The sequence below is a fragment of the Tiliqua scincoides genome, chromosome 4 (genome assembly GCF_035046505.1).
Source record: "Tiliqua scincoides isolate rTilSci1 chromosome 4, rTilSci1.hap2, whole genome shotgun sequence".
Taxonomy (NCBI): domain Eukaryota; kingdom Metazoa; phylum Chordata; class Lepidosauria; order Squamata; family Scincidae; genus Tiliqua; species Tiliqua scincoides.
The window spans coordinates 20,783,275-20,799,940 of record NC_089824.1 but is presented as its reverse complement, the minus strand read 5'-3'; the positions used below and the strand labels follow the sequence as shown (position 1 = coordinate 20,799,940).

Genomic DNA, 16,666 nt, shown 5'->3' with positions numbered 1-16,666 from the left:
TTCTTGGCTGTTTTCCAACTCTTTATAAATCAAAATGTGGACACACACACAACTTGAAAAAAAGTGAAAATCAGTATTATGATAATGTTGAAAGATGCAATAAATAGACATTACTGATTAGTTCTGTTAACTGAGCTACTAAGTTTCTTTTTTTTAAATATGAAGATGACCACCGTTTGGAAGAGAACAGGGGATCAGAATGTGGATTGCTTAGCTACTGGAACACATCATGCAAAAGTTGGCTGGCGTAGAAGACATGCCACATAGGCCATTTGCATGGTGGAAAGACACACATAGTCAGAGCCCCAACCTATTCAATATCCCAGTGTCAATGCAACCCCACAGTAAGGGAAGCAATGTCGCCTTACCTTGAAGAGGCCTCCGTGACTGCCCACCCTCACAGGATGCAGCACATGCCCCACTGGCACGACTACATCAGTGTTGGAAGATTGGATAGGATGGGACTCACCCTCTTTCTCTTGCTACAAAAATGCAATATAAACCACCAGTGGATAGTAGTCTCATGATTTATACACTTTTTATGCTTTTGAGAATTTTTCATTGAAATGGTACCCAAAAGATCCACTGAAAATTAAAGTTTTAAAACTCTTTAACAGCAGAATACATTTTTTCATGTTGGAATAAGTTTAAAAGTTTGTTAGCCAAATATCCAAAACAGTTCTACTCAGACAGGTCTAGTTGTGCACCAATGTACCCTGAGACTTTTTGCTTGTTATGCCTTTGGACTATTCTAGTTGCAATATGCTCAGCAGCTTGGAAAGCAGGTTTTTTTTTAGAAAGAATGTTAAAGGATTGTTTGCCATGTGCTCAACACCATATCATCATAACAGTCTGTACTAGCTTAGACCATCACCGCAAAGTCAAGTTTTAAAAAATCAAAACCAAAACTCATCACCGCCACTGCTTCGTGTGCTTGTCCTCTCTCGGCTTTTTAACCTCAACACGTCCATGACACTGCGGGCGTATGTGTCTCGCAAATTTATATGGATATTGGAGTCACTGGACATGTTCTTTGTGAGCTTCTTTAAGGCTTCGCGTTGGCAGAGAGCAGCTTCCTTTATCTTCAGTGTAAAGTAGCAAGTGGAAAAGCGGTCATTGATGATGGCTATTGGCAAAGCCAAGACCAGTATTCCCGATAATATACACATAAATGCCACTACCTTGCCGAAGGTAGTGTCTGGTCTAATGTCACCATAGCCAACTGTTGTCATGGACGTTGTAGCCCACCACCAGGCACTGGGCACACTGGTGAATGTTGTGCCATAGACACCTTGCTCAGCAAAATATTCCATGGTAGAAAAGATGGAGATACCTACAGAGAGGAAAAGTAGCAGCATACCCACCTCTTCGTAGCACTGTGCAATGGTCATTGCAAGAGACCGCAAACCTAGAACACAAGACAGGCTGTCAATTACATCATTCCCTGTTATGTCCTTCCTTCTTGCATGCAGAGAAGGTCAAAGGGGGGATAGCTCTGTTCAGAATTGTCACTTGCCCATTAAGAAATCTATCCTAATTCAATGTGGACTTGAAGGGTCCACTTGACTATCAAAATCTACCAAACACTGTGTTTTAAAGCAGTGCATTTTGGATGAAAAGCATCTCTGAAAGATTACTCTGGTCTTTCCTAAAGGATCTTTAGGAAGTCCAAGGATCTTAAGGAAGGATCTTAAGTCCAAGGATCTTTAGGAAAGTGGGTCCATAACCTTCTTAGGTGGCTTATTCCAGTGCTCTACTGTATGTACTGTTAAGATGCTAATTGCAACAATTAGAAAGCTAAAGTCTTAAGTGTTGTCTTAAACCACTGTTTCTTGTTTTATCATGCAAGAACAGTGTAAGGGACTATAGGTTGGCAGAAATATAATAGATTTGCAGTTGAATCTGCACCTTGAGCAGTCATCCTTTTCCCAATGTAATATAAAATAAGACTATAAAATAAGTCTATAAAATCTATAAAATAAATCGATAAAAATTTTATCTATAAAATAAGAATAATTTAGGTCTGATGCACTTGAGATGTTATGTAAACAACATCTTCCATTCAGTTAGACTCTACCTGAAAGCTTTCAAAAAATTGTAAAACTTACTGCCCAATTGTATCTAACTCCTCCTGTGCTGATGCAGTTGGCAGCTGTGCCAACACCTCCAGGGGAGGTTCAGGTCCTTAGGCCTCCTCCAGGTAAGGGAACATTTGTTCTCTTGCCCTGGGGAAAGCCTCCATTGCCCTAGTTGGTCTACTCAGACCCGCATCAGCAGCTTCCCTGGCTGAAGTTCTGGGTAGGTGAATCAAGGCTGGGTAGGGGGATAAGTTCTTGGCGGTGTCACTGCCTCCTTCCTGGCCCCTCCCTACTCCAGTCTCCTCCCTATTCCTTCCCCTCCCCCTGTTCCACCTACCCACCCACCCACCCCCTGTGCTGATTTACTGGTGTCAGTAAATACTGGTGATTTACAGCCCAATCCTGAGCTTCCTGCAGCACCTAGGTCTGGTGGCTCCATGGCAGGCTCGTACCAGATCCTGCACCTCCCGCACTACCGGGGGAGGCTGCTCAGGAGAAGGAGATGTTCGTTCCCTTCTCCCAAGTAAGGGAAGCAGCCCCGCAATGGGGCTACTCACTTTAGCAGTGACCTTTTGGTTGCCACTAAAGTAAAGGCACTCATGTAGGGCAAGCAGCCCTGCCCGAGCGCCTTGGATCTTGCGGAGCTTGGCTCTGCGGATCCGCCTCTCCCCCTTCCCCCGACACACCTCCCCCACACACTGGCCATGCCTCCCCCCTCCCGGGAATGCCTCCCCCACGCCCCCGGCCACACCCCACCTCCTGTTCCGCAGCCCGGTGGTCCAGGAAAACGCTGAGCCGCGGAACCCAGGTGTCCACTGCGTGCCAGCCCAGCTCCGGCCGGTGCTGGGCTAGCTCCAGCGGGAGCCCAGCAGTAAGCCCCACAAACATGCCTTATGGCACGTTTGCAACTGTAGGCCACGCCATGGAGCCATGCCGCGGACCACAGGATCGGGCTCTTTCTGTGCTGATTTACTGTTGTTGGCAGGCTGCTGGTGTGTGTTCTTGGCTGCTTGCCACTTGTGGCAGTGGCCAGGCCACTCTGTATAGCATGTTGCCTTTAGTGGCAGCCATAAAGTACACTGCACAGCGAGAATGTGAGTTTTGGTGGTGCAGCAAGCCCTTAGGATTGGGTCCTAAATATGAAAAGATGAAATGTTTTAATGGCCTTAAAATAAGAAATTAACGGGCTCTCCTACCATCCCATTACAGGTGGAGCCTATTTATCCATGTTAGTTCCGTTCCGTGACTCAGCGCAATTAAAGCGTTGTGCTAAATTCCATAGAGTTACGCAAATATGCTGCAGCCTGACACTTGGGGCTAGAAGGAAACTAAGGCAGCTGTTATCAATCCCCTCCCCTTCGCTCCTTCGACTCCCCCGCTCCGTACTCAGCCCTCCCCTTTGCCAGCTGTCCTGCTTCTTTCACAGGTGGGATGCTGAGCTTTTAAGAGTCCAGTCCTATGCGTTTCTACTCAGAAGTAAGCCCCATTCTAGTCGATTCTAGTCATTTCTAGACTAGACTAGAATTCTAGTCAATTCTAGACTAGACTAATTCTAGTCTAGTCATTCTAGTCAATTCTAGACTAGACTAATTCTAGTCTAGTCATTCTAGTCAGTGGGGCTTACTCCCAGGAAAATGTGGATCGGATTGTAGCCTAAATCTCATGCTTTGCTTGCTGGGAAGACTTGCTTGCTGGGCTGTTTTGTTTCCATAGGCTGGAGCATGGAGAGCCTGCACCATCTGGGAGGGGGGATTCAGCAAACACTCCCTGGGTTTTTTGAAGCAATCCCCTTTGTTGCTACCACACCTGCCCCTGCGTGTGTGTGAGTGTGAGAGAGCTCCACCTTGCTGCACGTGCTCTGGCTACAGAGGTTTTCTGCCTCCCCTCTTCACCTCTTCCAGATGGCTCAGGGGCTCCAGGAGTGTTACTGTTCTTTCACAAGGGGAACCTCTTCCATGGCTCCAGGGCTATCTCCCTGCCTGGGCGAGGTGGAGCCTTTTTGCAGTGTTTTGGGCTGCCTGGAAAAGGGCGAAGGAGGCAAAGGTGTGTGTGACTTTCAGTTCCCCCACCCCATTCGAATTGAGACAAATCTGAAGATAAAAAATCCGTGGATAAATAGGTTGCACCTGTACACTAAGAATCATGCATCATATTCCTTTGACTTTTCTCAGAACAATAAGAAAAACATTTCCGAGCATTCAAGTTCTTATTTCTTTCATTCAATGTCTAAGAAGAAAGCAGGCCAAATTAAGCAGAGCAATGGAGCACCAAAATACAGGATCTCAACTAATTCGACAGGCTAGAAGAAAGGGACAGCTTCGTTTTCCAACATCCTTGGAAGTTGCTTTTGCTACTCTCCTTAAATGGTTGCGATTGAAAACCGATGCAGTATTCTTGGCAATTTAGAGTTAACAAGCACTCAGTTAAAAAGAACAATTTCTTCTCATGTCTTGGGTGAAATACTTCTGTCTAACCCACATTAGCATTTGCCCTTTTGAAGCAGAATCAAGCTGTTGGCTCAGATACAGTTTGTTGGCTCACGCTCTGTATGTATTCTATTCAAATCCTTAGTGCAGTGGTTCTCAAACTGTGTGTTGGGACATACCAGTGGGTCATGACCTGGTTTTTGTTGGGTCACGAAACTGAAAAGTTGATAGTTGACAGGAAAATGTATCGTGTCCTAAGGAAACTGAAATAGAGCTGCATATACCTGTGTACTCATGAATAGGTGAAGGTGCCTTGGTCAACTTTGAAGGACAGGTGGAGAGGAATGCAAGGTTACCAGAATGGGCCCTATTTGATGAACGAGGAGCTCAAACACACACTCCAGAAGCCTCCCCCACCATATCAGAAAAAAAGAGGCTGGTAAAGTGAAACTTTTTCAGTCGCATAAAGCTAGGTGGGTCACGATCGAGTGTCATTTTAGAAAGTGGGTCCTGGTGATAAAAAGTTTGGGAACCCCTGCCTTAGTGCCATCACTTATCCAGTAGTCTCCTCATTTTGTGCCCAAGGATTCTTCCCTGTCTGCAATACATATGTACATGACATCTGTCATTGAGACCTCTGTCCTAAGACATTTGAAATAATGAACTCTAGTGTAAAGAACAGCATTTCTTCAGGCAGAGAGGGGTTCAAGGCCTGTCTGAGTCATTGTGATTTATCTAGGGAAGATGTACTATCAACAGCATGGCAAAATACTCCAGTAAACATAGTAAGAGATGTCAGAGTGGTAGCTTTTGTAAGTTGTGGATGGCTGATTAAGCAGCAGCTGTAATTGTTCTGTCACTTGATCTTTTCAATACCTGAAAACAGTGCATTAAAGTCGGTGCCATGTGGAAGCTAATTACTATTTTGATATTCTCAAAAACTGTACATCACTCCTCAGTCTATAAATTGGTTATTCTTAAAGACAACATTCCCTCTGAAAGAAACATGAGGAAAAGGAGCTGCCTATTGTAAGATCTGTGGGTATCCAATGAGCCCAGCAGACTTGCACAGAGCCACTCAGCATCTCTTCCGAGTAAGCCTAGTCTCCAAGGAACCAGAAATGAAGCTTTACAAATATTCATTCTTTTGTCTTATACTTTGCAGCTGAGTAACACAGGGATATGCAGACAGACAGGTGGGCTGGTATAGACTTATTTGCAAGGCTGCACTACACACAAAGGGATTCTAAGCTATTATAGTAGTTTCAATAGTTCCTGGTAGTTTGGAACCTCTCTGTGCTTTTGAATGAAAAGAGTCTGGAGGACTGTGCTCTCTCATCCAGTTGCATACTGTGGGTGAAGCAGGGGGGTGGTCTGCCCTCCCATGGCAGTCTGAGAACCACTGGATTTATCCACAGATACATTTTTGAGTCCTAGTGCAATGTCCTTGCATCTTTGATGGCTTCACTTGCTTCTTGAACATGAACAGAGGACATTGTCCTAAATGGGGACATAGATCTAAAGCCCTCCATCACGCTTTTGGCCTCCCCACCCCATGTACTGTTTATAACTCAAGCCAAAACACCAGTGGGCCCATATGCTGAACATCTGCCTTACCTTTAATTTGGCCCTTAAATTCTACTTTCCTGCTCTTCTTTGAGTACCAAAAAATAAAAATAAAAATCATTCCCCAAGAGACTTCCACATTGTATGGCCTTACCTGTTGAATGCCTACCCAGCTTTAACATGCGCAGAGCTCTCAGCAGTCTCAACACCTGAACGATTCGGCCCATGTTTTCTAGCTCCTGGGAGCTGTGATCACCACGCAAGTTCTCCACCAGCAAGGTGATGTAGAAGGGCAAAATGGCCAGCAAGTCTATGATGTTTGTTACATTTCTCATAAAGTGGCACCTGTTCCGTGCACACAGGAAACGCAAAGCAAACTCTCCGGTGAACCAGGTAATGCACACATATTCCACTATGTCTAGAACACGTGGATGCAGCCAGCTCAGCTCCACTGAGATCAGGGCCATGTTGGCAATAGAGATGATAACAAAAGTCATGGACAGAGTGCCAAAAATCCTGGCAGCTATAGAAGACCCTGGTTTTTCCAATACCTCCCAAAGCTTCTGCCTGATGGCAGGAAACAGGCTTCCAGAGAAGTCCTCTTCCTCATTTTGGGCATCCAGTTCTATAGCATCTTTCTTGATATCCAAGACTTCACTCAGTTCCTTCCTCCTGAAGTACCTGCGCAGTACCAGACACAAATATTACACAACTACATGTGAAAGAAACGAAAAGTGCAAAGTGATGCAGACCCATGGCAGAATTCTGGCCAATGTTTGTACAAACCAGGATTATTCCCAAGTTGTTCCCATGCCATAAATCAGGGGTTACAATAGTGTGCTGCAGTGCTTTAGGACGTTGTATCATACTCACTGGGGTGCTGTAGGATGTCACTGTTTGCCTCTCCAACCTGTTCCCCCAGGTGCTGCCATCTTGGATCTCATGAAATCTTGTGAGATTTGAGCACTTCTGTCTTGAATCTCATGAGATTTCAAGAGATTAGATTGCATCCAGCCAAACTGAGAAGAAGAGGCTGTGAGGGCATCATGGCCCAGGTAAGCCTTGGCTGCCCTTCGGGGAAAAAGGCAGATTACAAGTCCAATAAATAAATAAATAATAAGCTTGGGTACCACTGACATAACCTTTAATTGTACAATTGCAGTGGTTCTCAACCTGCAGATCCTGGGCCCTCCAGTGAGTTAAGACCCAATTTTTGGTGGTTTGTGAAACTGACAGGGCAGATTAGGCTATGCGCAACAAACAAGCTGCTATGGGACTGGGGGGGGAAGCACTGCTGCCCAATCACCATTACAGCCATACCCCTTGACATTTACAAATCAGGCAGTTGACTTTAGGGCCTCTAAAATTTTGAGAACCACTGCGCTATTGTGAATCTCTCAGAACTGAAGATAACTTACCTTTTAAAAGTTTCACCCATAGGTACCATTGTTCCTATGGTACCTGCCTTAGGAGCAATCCATACTGCTTTACATCCAGTTTGCTTTAATATTTTTAAGAAGTAATAAGGAAGGGGCTTGACTGGCCAGCTAGTTTGGCATTCTGACCTGGGACAACCTTAGTCTATCCGTGGCAAAGAACTTTCCGTCAGTCTAGGTTCTTCGCTTCTCAATCATACTGCAACTGACAGACAGGGCAATGATGAGCAAGGGCATATGAGGAATAAGAACAAAGAATGAGGTTGGCCTGCTGTGAAAGCCAATCTCTTCACCCCAGTTTTGGAAGGGAACATTCCTAACCTGTATGGTAGGCTCCTTAATGTTCAACACCTGGAGAAGTGTAGCACACAGAGAATGCAAATCAAGAGGTAGCTGTATCTGGAAGGTATTTTAAAGGCAGACAAAGTCAGGGCAAAGATAACTGGTAGAGATGGAACCGCAGAGCATGTTGCATACAGAAGATCCCAGGTCCAAGCCTTGGCTTCTCCAGATAAGGTGAGTTAACACCCTGCTCCATCTGAAACTCTGGAGAACCAGAACCAATCAGCGAATACAGTATTGAGCTAGATGGTCCGCCTCAGGATAGGGCAGCTTCATAAGAGGGCCACTGTGCATGTGCAGAGTTCATTTCCTTTACCACTAACAAGAGGTCAGTAGCTTCTATGTCACAGAACGTTGCTTCTGAGCAACCTCAGACTTCTCCTTCATTGAGAAAGGTCATTCCCCTGTAACAGAGATAGGCCTGGAGGGGAGCAGGGGGGCATATGCCCTGAGCACTGTGTCCACACAGCGCTCCAGACCGCATGGGAAGCCTTGTGAGGCCCCGATGTGATCTTAAGCACTACTTCTGGTTTCCCTGAAGTACTGTTTAAGACCCGTGGGGAAGCCTCGGTACACTTTCTCAGTTGGTCTGAATGTCGTGCGAAGCTCTGCAGCAATGAGCAAGCAGGGGGTGGTGGCATTGTGGACCTTTGCCCTGGAGTGTGTAGTGGGGCAGGTCTATTATTGCCCTGTAATCAGTATCCAAATTACTTTACTAACATGCTGTGGTCATACCTCTCATGCCTGCAGTTCCAGTAGGAAGTGCAGAACTGACATGGCAAATCCCCACAAGGCATTACTTGCATGCGTTAAAAAAACATTGTGTTGCCATTTACCATCTGCAGGCATTTTGCAACAGCAGCCATGTGTCACTTGGGCCTTGTTAACCTCCTGCCAAAAGTGGGGTTGCAGAGAGGAAGTGAGGCAGTGGAATTTCTAAAACACCCCACACCAGCTTTCTCTGCAGCATCCAGCCTGGTTTGCCTATTTGAATATTCTGGATTTGCTCTGAAAGCAGCTTTCTGCATGGACCTTATCTCCTGCTGGTGGGTGGCACTCTGCAGCCCGCAGAGTTGCATATGCTGCCTTATTTTTACTCCCAAACCAGTAACCATATTAACAAGGAAAATATTCATCAGAAAAATCATCCTCTCCAACCTGTTCCCACATTCATGTTCTCACATTCTTGGTTTCCCTTTCATCACTCGTTACCCTTCACCCACTCAACAAACTTAGCAGTTAAGTAGACTGTGCCCTTCCCAGCACTTCTGCTTCCTGAAGAAGTGTGAACTGGGCTCTAGAGAGGCACTGTCAACCCATGTAGACAACACCAAGCTAGATAGTTTGATTCAGGACAGTAGCATAGCTAGAGGGGGAGCAAAACGGTAAGTCTTGCAGGTGCTACAATGTGCTGTGTAGGCAGCCCCTCCCACTCACTGCTGGAGCCATTCCAGGCAGCAAAGGCAACACGCAGGAGACTCCGTTTGGTTCGGCGAGCACCTGTGCATTGCAGTTGCTTCCTGGCATGGTGGTTGGCAACCTTCAGTCTTGAAAGACTATGGTATAAGCCTACAGCACCTGATATTCCCAGGTGGTCTCCCATCCAAGTACTAACCAGGCCTGACCCTGCTTAGCTTCCAAGATCAGACAAGATCAGGCATGTGCAGGGTAACAGTTGCTGCCTGGCATGGATCCAACAGCAAGTAGGAGGGGCCACTTACCCAGCACATTGTGGTGCCTGCAATACTTACCCACTTTGCCCCCCCAGCTATGCTACTGATTCAGAATAAGACAGCTTCATATGGCACCTCTGTGAATACGCAGACTGCCTTTTCACCTAAGAAGGATTAGACAGACTGAGTAGCTGCTGAGGAAGGGGGGTATGGCCAGGCATGTATCAAGGCTATTCTCTATCATGTATTCTCCAGTTCCATCCATCATGAACTGGATAAAACACCGAGTGTGTAAAACTGCCACCTCCACACTGATGCTCTAGTTCTGCTCTTTCAATACAAGTCATCGCTGCAACCATAGCTCTTGTTTTTCTTATCTCTGATGCCACCTTATACATAAAGTAGGAGTTCAAGTGCCACTCAATCAATCCACCATCTCATAATTATTCCTTTCATCTCCAGCCATTTCCCTCTTTAGCCTGAGACAACTGAACTTGTCCAAGTCACCCAGTTTAATTTCTGCTCACAGACAACGAGCCACCCACCTGTCTCTGCAGCAAGAATCAATGCTGAGCTCATCCAGTCCCCAGTATTGGATCTCCTGCAGGAAGGACAGAGCACAGAGCTGATCCATCACATGGAGCCGGCCAGTCTGGTAATAGTTATGGATATAGCGAAATGCCTGAGAACTCCGGTCAAAGAAATATTCATTCTCCACCAAGTTGGCATCGTCGCAGAGGTCCAGGAGGCTGGAGGCCACATCCCGGGCAGCGGATACTACCACGGCCAGTTTGCCAAGACGAGTGTCTGGGTAGCAGCACAGCTTTTGTTGGGATAGCACAAAGCGGGCACCTCCCACGTTGATGGTGATGCAGTCCAAAGCCGGAGCCACTTGCTGCAGCAACAATCTCGGCTCCTCCTCGCTACTGAAGACGCTGGACTCCAGAGAACCCAAGGATGTGCTCTTGCCCAGCTCCTCTCCAGATGCCCCAGATGAAAGGGACAGGCAGCAAGGAGGAGACTTCATCCTTTAGCTGCCGGCAGCAGCCCCGTCTCTCCTAAGGAAAAGTATACGGGAAAGTTGAAGGAGCTTATTTATTTAGCAAGAAGGTAGACCAACCCCTTGCATTTCAAGCACCCTTAAAGGAAGGAATTATTTGAGCTTCCTCAGATATTCCAATGATCGGGGCTGTAGGAATTGCTCAGTCATCACTACACCTCAGTCATAACCATAGCAGCACATTGTACGTGGCAGGGATTTCAGAATCATGAAAACTTCAGTGAGAGTTAAAGAGCCCTCTATGCAATATGGTACACAGGATCAGTGTCTGAAGCCACCCATCTATGGATGTCCAAGGTTTTGCATACCATTGCTCCTCCCCCATGACAACAAAAAGCACTTAGCCACAAATGGAAAGCAGATTTATTTTAAAAGATGTATTAAGCTGAAAGGTGGGATATAAATATTTAAATGAATACAGATAAATACTGCAGTGTAAGAATATGATTCCTCTTTATGCAATCTGGACTTTTTATTTCTTTTTAATTTGGCACAGAGTCAACCATACCAGATTTTGGAAGACATTCTCTTAAGCTTAAATTTGCAACATCATTAAGAATAAGAAAAGTCTGTGTTCTCAGTAATCATCTGTCAGCATGCCTGATAAGGTTGTAGAATGTCAACTGATATTGAGGATCCTTAACTGATGATTTTACCAGACACTACTATCTCCATGCCTTCAGAAAGATTTTTCCCTTTTGTCCTTTTTTCTTTCTTTCTTTTTCTACATTTGCTGCTTCGGTTTTTCAGTCTGTTCTGACTTCAAATTCTCCAGATCAACCTGCATTGTCAACCATCCCGCTAAAGGACCTTGGAATGATGTGCCTGGAGTTTCCCCATTATATAGGTTACACTGATTGAAATGGCTAGCCCAGGGTCAGCTAACATGGGATATGATCTCAAGTCTCCCTAGTTAGTCAAACACTCTCTCTCAGTGCACCTCAATGGCTCTGATAAATGTTCATCACCATCACATCCATTGTAGAGCCTGGAAGTTGAAGTACCCTTTATCTGCTAATTGAAAACAATGGCCTTTATCTGCTAATTGAAAACTGCTAATTGAAAACAATGGCCATTCTGTTCTCCTGAATAATAGAGACTGATACTATTGCTGTGGCAATGCCTTACTTCAAAGTACAACTTCTGGAAGAAGCCAGTAACCATGACATGTAGGTATGGCGACTCATCAGTGGTTCTCAAACTTTTTTGTCTGGTGGGTCTTCTGGACCTTTGGCAGCAGCTCCCCACTACGGCTACAATTCTATACATTGTATAGGGTGGCGAGATCCTATATATTGTATAGGGAGATGTATAGGGTATTTGTCAAGGATTCTGCTGCTCTCCTGGCTGGTTTCCATGGCTCCCTAGGAAGCCACGACTCACAGTTTGGAAACCACTGCCATTCATGAAAACCAAGTAGGAACTCTTGGCTCCTTAAACAGCTCCACAATCCCACATGATAAAACAATGGCTCAGAACTGCTGATCCTACTTGTGCACAATTAAAACAGTGGTACTGGCTATTAGTCTAGCATCGAGTTTGTTAACTTGCCCCTTAGGAGTTTATTTAATAAGGCAGCAGCTTCCTTTTCAATTTAATGCAACATTTAATCATTAAATGTGACAATCAACAAGGACCGATTACATTAAGGACTTGCTTAAAAATGGGTTAATTTATTTCAATTAGTCCTTCCTCTTCTCCTTCCTTTCTTTATCTTGTCTGCAAATATTGCAAGCCATCCTTCTGGTCTTTTTAAATCTGGCCAGCACCTAGCGCATCATTAATATCATTACTCTTAACACCAGTATATTTTTCTTTATCCACATGTCCCTCAATGTTATTACTGCAGTGAAACAAGGCAATGGGATTGAAAGGGCAAACTTTTAAACTGATCAGTGATGCTAGCATTTGTGCATGGTGTAAGACAGGCAACGGAGAAGCAACTTGCAGCACAAGCTTCTGCCAGCTTACTCAGAAGTAAATCCCATTGGGTTCAACATGATTTACTTCTAAGCAAGTGTGCATAAAACTGTGCAGCAATGGGAGTACAATCCTATGCTTATTTACTAAGGATAAAATTCCTCTTCCTCAATTGGGTTTACTCCCAGGAATATGTGAAGAGGGTGGCAGCTTTAAGTGTCTCCTTCTTTGACACCTTCTGCCAAAATCAGCCATGGTGATGAGTGCCGCACCAGAAACCACTGACAAAGTTGATTAGATCACTTATATTTTACATGGCTCTTAAAAACATGCAGAACTGACAGCAGGGACTGTGAGCAACATGGAAACCTTCTGAGAAATGCCGTTCCACGCCTGCTACCCCCAGAGGCATAGCTAGAGGGGGGGCAAAGTTTTGCAGGGAGCCTCACCGCAGCGTGCAAGGGATCCATCCCCTTCAGATCCATTCCAGGCATGGGGAGTAAAACAGAGGCAGGGGTCCCTTGTGCAAAACTTAGTGCTTTGCCCCCCCAGCTACGCCTCTAGCATTTGATTCTGCTTTTCTCCCCCTGCCTGGAGTGGCTCCGAAGGGGAGGGGCCCCTTGCCTGCTGCGATGAGGCTAGTGCTTTGCCCCCCTCTACCTACCCCCAAAGTGCTACCCCGCATCCCTCCTCACCTGCGGACAGGAACAGAAGCAGACCGGGGTAGTGTACCTTCCCCTCCAGGGTGAAGCCCCTTCCCGGCCCCCTGGCACATCTGGGCTGCTACTGCTGCTGCGGGAGTGGCTGCCTTCCCGGGTCCTGGTTCCCAGGCGCAGGCAGGTGCCCTTCTGGACAGCTCTGCAGGCGCCTCCAGTGCCCAACTTCTGAGCAGCGCCCGGACGGAGAGGGAGTTGTCTGCGGCCAGCTATTCAGGCGGCAGCCACGGACCAGTCTGGGAGCAGCAGCTGGACCCGCGTCGCCGCCTTCGGGCAGCGCGCTGCGGCGGCAGGACGCGCGCCCTCTTTCTGGAGCAGCGGGATGCAGGCAAGTGCGCTCCGGCGAGGGGAGCCGCCCCTTCTGCGTGCAGTCCTCCCACTGGGTGAGGTGGCGGGGGGCGGGTAGAGTGGTTAGAGCGATGCTCTTCTCCCTCCCACCCAACACCAGAACCAGGGGACAGCCACTCAGACTGAGTGTCTGTGGAACTCCTTGCCACTGGATGTGGTGGTGGATACAGTGGATAGAGGGATGCTCTTCTCCCTCCCACCCAACACCAGAACCAGGGGACAGCCACTCAGACTGAGTGTCTGTGGAACTCCTTGCCACTGGATGTGGTGGTGGATACAGTGGATAGAGGGATGCTCTTCTCCCTCCCACCCAACACCAGAACCAGGGCACAGCCACTCAGACTGAGTGTCTGTGGAACTCCTTGCCACTGGATGTGGTGGTGGATACAGTGAATAGAGGGATGCTCTTCTCCCTCCCACCCAACACCAGAACCAGGGGACAGCCACTCAGACTGAGTGTCTGTGGAACTCCTTGCCACTGGATGTGGTGGTGGATACAGTGAATAGAGGGATGCTCTTCTCCCTCCCACCCAACACCAGAACCAGGGGACAGCCACTCAGACTGAGTGTCTGTGGAACTCCTTGCCACTGGATGTGGTGGTGGATACAGTGGATAGAGGGATGCTCTTCTCCCTCCCACCCAACACCAGAACCAGGGGACAGCCACTCAGACTGAGTGTCTGTGGAACTCCTTGCCACTGGATGTGGTGATGGATATCGTGGACAGAGGAATGCTCTTTTTTCTCTCCCCCCCCCCCCCCCCACACCAGGACCAGGGGACATCCACTCAAACTGAGTGTTGAGAGAGTTAGGACAGAAAAAGGAAATATTTCTTTACCCAGCGTGTGATTAGTTTGTGGAACTCCTTGCCACTGGATGTGGTGATGGATATTGTGGACAGAGGAATGCTCTTTTTTCTCTCTCCCCCCCCCCCCAACACCAGGACCAGGGGAAATCCACTCAAAGGGAGGATACCAGCTTACCACCCCTGCTGCACCAGTGCACTCTCTGGGGCTGGGGCTGGGGCACCTTCCTTATGAGGAAAGGCTACGGTGTTTGGGCCTCTTCAGCCTAGAAAAGAGAAGCCTGAGGGGAGACATGATTGAGACATACAAAATTATGCAGGGGATGGACAGAGTGGATAGGGAAATGCTCTTTACACTCTCACATAATACCAGAACCAGGGGACATCCACTAAAATTGAGTGTTGGGCGGGTTAGGACAGACAAAAGAAAATATTTCTTTACTCAGCGTGTGGTCGGTCTGTGGAACTCCTTGCCACAGGATGTGGTGATGGCGTCTAGCCTAGACGCCTTTAAAAGGGGATTGGACAAGTTTCTGGAGGAAAAATCCATTATGGGTTACAAGCCATGATGTGTATGCGCAACCTCCTGATTTTAGAAATGGGCTATGTCTGAATGCCAGATGCAAGGGAGGGCACCAGGATGAGGTCTCTTGTTATCTGGTGTGCTCCCTGGGGCATTTGGTGGGCCGCTGTGAGATACAGGAAGCTGGACTAGATGGGCCTATGGCCTGATCCAGTGGGGCTGTTCTTATGTTCTTATGTTCTCTCTTGCTGGCCGGGGTGCCTCGTATGCAGCACTGACCTTTAAGGAGTGCAAACACCCTTAAAGTGGAGCTCTCTGCTTGGTGCTGCAAGCCTGTTGTTGTGGGGAACAAATAGCCACCAGATGGAGGGCTTGGAGTGGTGTGCCAATGGGGATTCTGATGCCCCAAGGAGCCCTCTCTTTGAGAATGCCAGGGAACAGGAGCATCTGGTCCCCCCCTGCAGCCTGGCAGGGCTAACTGGGCCAGTGAGAGTTGCAAGGTAGCTGCCACTGGTCTTGATCACCCCCTTGTTCTCTCTCATTTTCTCCCAGGAGCTGCCTCAAACCGATCCAGCGCCCCAGTTAAATGGGGCCACTGCTCCGCCTGCTCCCGCTTTGTTTCTCTCTGGGCTCATCAGTCCTCCTCACCACTCCTGCAACACTCAGAGGGAAGGCAAGCAGGGGAGTGAACAGGAGGAAGAGGCTGATCAGTGGGGGAGCTTCTGCTCCTTTGCTCATCTAGGCTCTTCCACTGGGCAATGCATTGGGGAAATGAACCCTTTTTGGGCCATCTGGAGAGAGATGGGAAATGAACAGGCACAGGCAATGGCTGGCACTCTCTTTGTCTCTGGGCGTAGGAGGGTGCAATCCTCCTTGCTGTGTCTCCCAGAAATAAAAGTGAAAAGAGGTGGCATGTGCCTTCTCTGGATCACATCACCTGATCTCTCTGTGCAGCTCCATTGGCCCCGATTCCTGCCACCTGTCCTGTCCAGAGAGAAAAGGTGAGCAAGCAGAAAGTGGAGTAGCCATTTCTTGCTCACTCATGGACTTGCCTGGGTTTTCCTTTCTGGCCAGCTGAACAATTGAAGGCAGCAGTGCCCATTCCTTGTAACTGTTCACTCTCAGCCACTTTCATAGGTAAATAAACAGAACCTGCCTTTTGAGTTTGTGGTATTCGGGGATAGGTGTTGTTATTGTTGTACATGGTTTTCCCTCCCGTCTGCCCATCCAACAGGGGCTCAAATGCTGGAAGCTGACTTTCTTATGATTGGGACAGAGAGCCATATCCATAAGAGAGTGGTGTGGGTATGGAAGGAGGATTTGGGGGGAGAGCTCCAAGGGGTCTTTATTGAATCTGAGAACCGCACTCACAGAAAATGCAACACTTGTTGCAAACCGAATGCTTCCCCACCAGTCTTTCAGGCTGGATCTGCCCATGCTTAGCTGGAAATAGTGATTATCAGGCTGCTGCCAGGACCGTGCTCCAGTGGGGCAGGTGGCATCCATGGCAAGGAGCACTTTTGCCCAGCTTAGGCTAGTGCGCCATTGCAGTTTTTCCTCGGTAAAGCAGATCAGGCCACAGCTACCTGTGTCTTGCTCACATCTTGAAAGAACTATTGCAACACAGCCTGTATGGGGCTGCTCTTAAAAAGACCTCTGAAGCTGCAACTGGTTCAAAGTGCCATGGGAAGATTGCTGATGGGGGCCATACTGGGGGCCATATGGGGAAAGCATCTTACCCCCACCCTACAGGATGTACACTGACTTCCCATC

At 47.5% G+C, this 16,666-nt stretch overlaps 1 protein-coding gene and 1 pseudogene across 2 annotated transcripts; both read right to left on the bottom strand.

Annotated features, from left to right (window-relative positions):
- Nucleotides 1-896: 896 nt before the first annotated feature.
- KCNV1 (potassium voltage-gated channel modifier subfamily V member 1) lies at nt 897-14,920 on the bottom strand. Of its 2 annotated transcripts, XM_066626003.1 has the most exons (4): nt 14,864-14,920; nt 10,067-10,485; nt 6,225-6,751; nt 897-1,408 (listed from the first exon to the last, which is right to left on the bottom strand). In XM_066626003.1, exons 1-4 carry the CDS (start codon nt 14,918-14,920, stop codon nt 897-899), a joined length of 1,515 nt encoding a protein of 504 aa, XP_066482100.1. The 2 variants fall into 2 exon arrangements, with proteins under 2 accessions (XP_066482100.1, XP_066482099.1); XM_066626002.1 differs by lacking the exon at nt 14,864-14,920 and having other exon boundaries at nt 10,067-10,548.
- On the bottom strand, nt 9,415-9,531 carry LOC136650280 (5S ribosomal RNA; annotated as a pseudogene).
- Nucleotides 14,921-16,666: the final 1,746 nt, after the last annotated feature.